Below are 777 nucleotides of genomic sequence, written 5' to 3'. Positions count from 1 at the left end.
CTTTTCTTTTTTTTTTACATTTGACATATCAATTCCAGAAACAAGTAATATCTGTCCAGCATCCCAACAATCAGCTCTTAGGAATAAACTGGCAGAGATTCTAGGAAAGTCCAAGTGCAGCATATCCCGATTTTTTTTTCTTCCGGTAATTCCAATTCGATTTTAGTCGTCGTCTTCTTCGTCTGAGTCCATGACCTTCCGTCTGTTAAACTGAAAGAGAAAATATGTTCAAAAAAGACTCAAACATAAAAAAAAGTATCAATCAAAACATTTGTGTGGAGCTTACTTTAACCGTCGTCTTTTTCTCTGTTTGCTGGCTCACTTTTTCAAGGATTTCAATTAAGCCCGTCTCTGAAATCTAAAAAACAGAGAAACCTGCATTAGTACAAGTACACATTTCAAGACAAGACTGTTCATGGCCAGACTTCCATAACATTTACAATTTTGTTGTTACCTTTCCTCCTAAACTCCCCATGTGAGCCATTTGAATGAGATAGTTTTCAACCGCCTTGGCCTTTTCTGGCTTCACCAAAGCAAGATTACTTACTGAAAAGAAAGAGAGCGCATGTGAGTTTTTAAATGACTCTGGGACAGTTTGACAGAATATAATATACTCCTGAAAGCAAACTTACGTCTGGCACGGGCAGACTGGTCAAGAACCTGGGCCAGTATAGAGTTCCTCATTTCTGATTCTCTGAAAAAATCAGGACAATGTCACATCAGGTCAACGTATTTAGGTCACAAATCATTTCATAAGGGTTTTTTTTTTTTTTTTTT

General features: G+C 37.1%; 1 protein-coding gene across 1 annotated transcript; it reads right to left on the bottom strand.

Moving 5' to 3' along the window:
- Positions 1–6: 6 nt before the first annotated feature.
- Positions 7–767, bottom strand: LOC103399408 (programmed cell death protein 5). The gene is made up of 4 exons (XM_008338101.3): positions 633–767; positions 455–546; positions 287–358; positions 7–210 (listed from the first exon to the last, which is right to left on the bottom strand). Exons 1-4 carry the CDS (start codon positions 682–684, stop codon positions 163–165), a joined length of 264 nt encoding a protein of 87 aa, XP_008336323.2. The 5' UTR covers positions 685–767; the 3' UTR covers positions 7–162.
- Between the last annotated feature and the right edge of the window lie 10 nt (positions 768–777).

This window comes from Cynoglossus semilaevis, unplaced genomic scaffold (genome assembly GCF_000523025.1).
Source record: "Cynoglossus semilaevis isolate Cse_v1.0 unplaced genomic scaffold, Cse_v1.0 C19028962, whole genome shotgun sequence".
Classification (NCBI taxonomy): domain Eukaryota; kingdom Metazoa; phylum Chordata; class Actinopteri; order Pleuronectiformes; family Cynoglossidae; genus Cynoglossus; species Cynoglossus semilaevis.
Note: the sequence above shows the minus strand (reverse complement) of the source record. Positions and strands in the feature narration are given on the sequence as shown.

Excerpts from the sequence above, each read along its gene's own strand:
- LOC103399408 (XM_008338101.3), bottom strand. The coding sequence starts at position 684 with ATGAGGAACTCTATACTGGCCCAGGTTCTTGACCAGTCTGCCCGTGCC. Across the intron at positions 359-454 it reads TGGGGAGTTTAGGAGGAAAG|ATTTCAGAGACGGGCTTAAT; the intron begins GTAACAACAAAA and ends TCTGTTTTTTAG. Across the intron at positions 211-286 it reads AGAAAAAGACGACGGTTAAA|TTTAACAGACGGAAGGTCAT; the intron begins GTAAGCTCCACA and ends TTTCTCTTTCAG.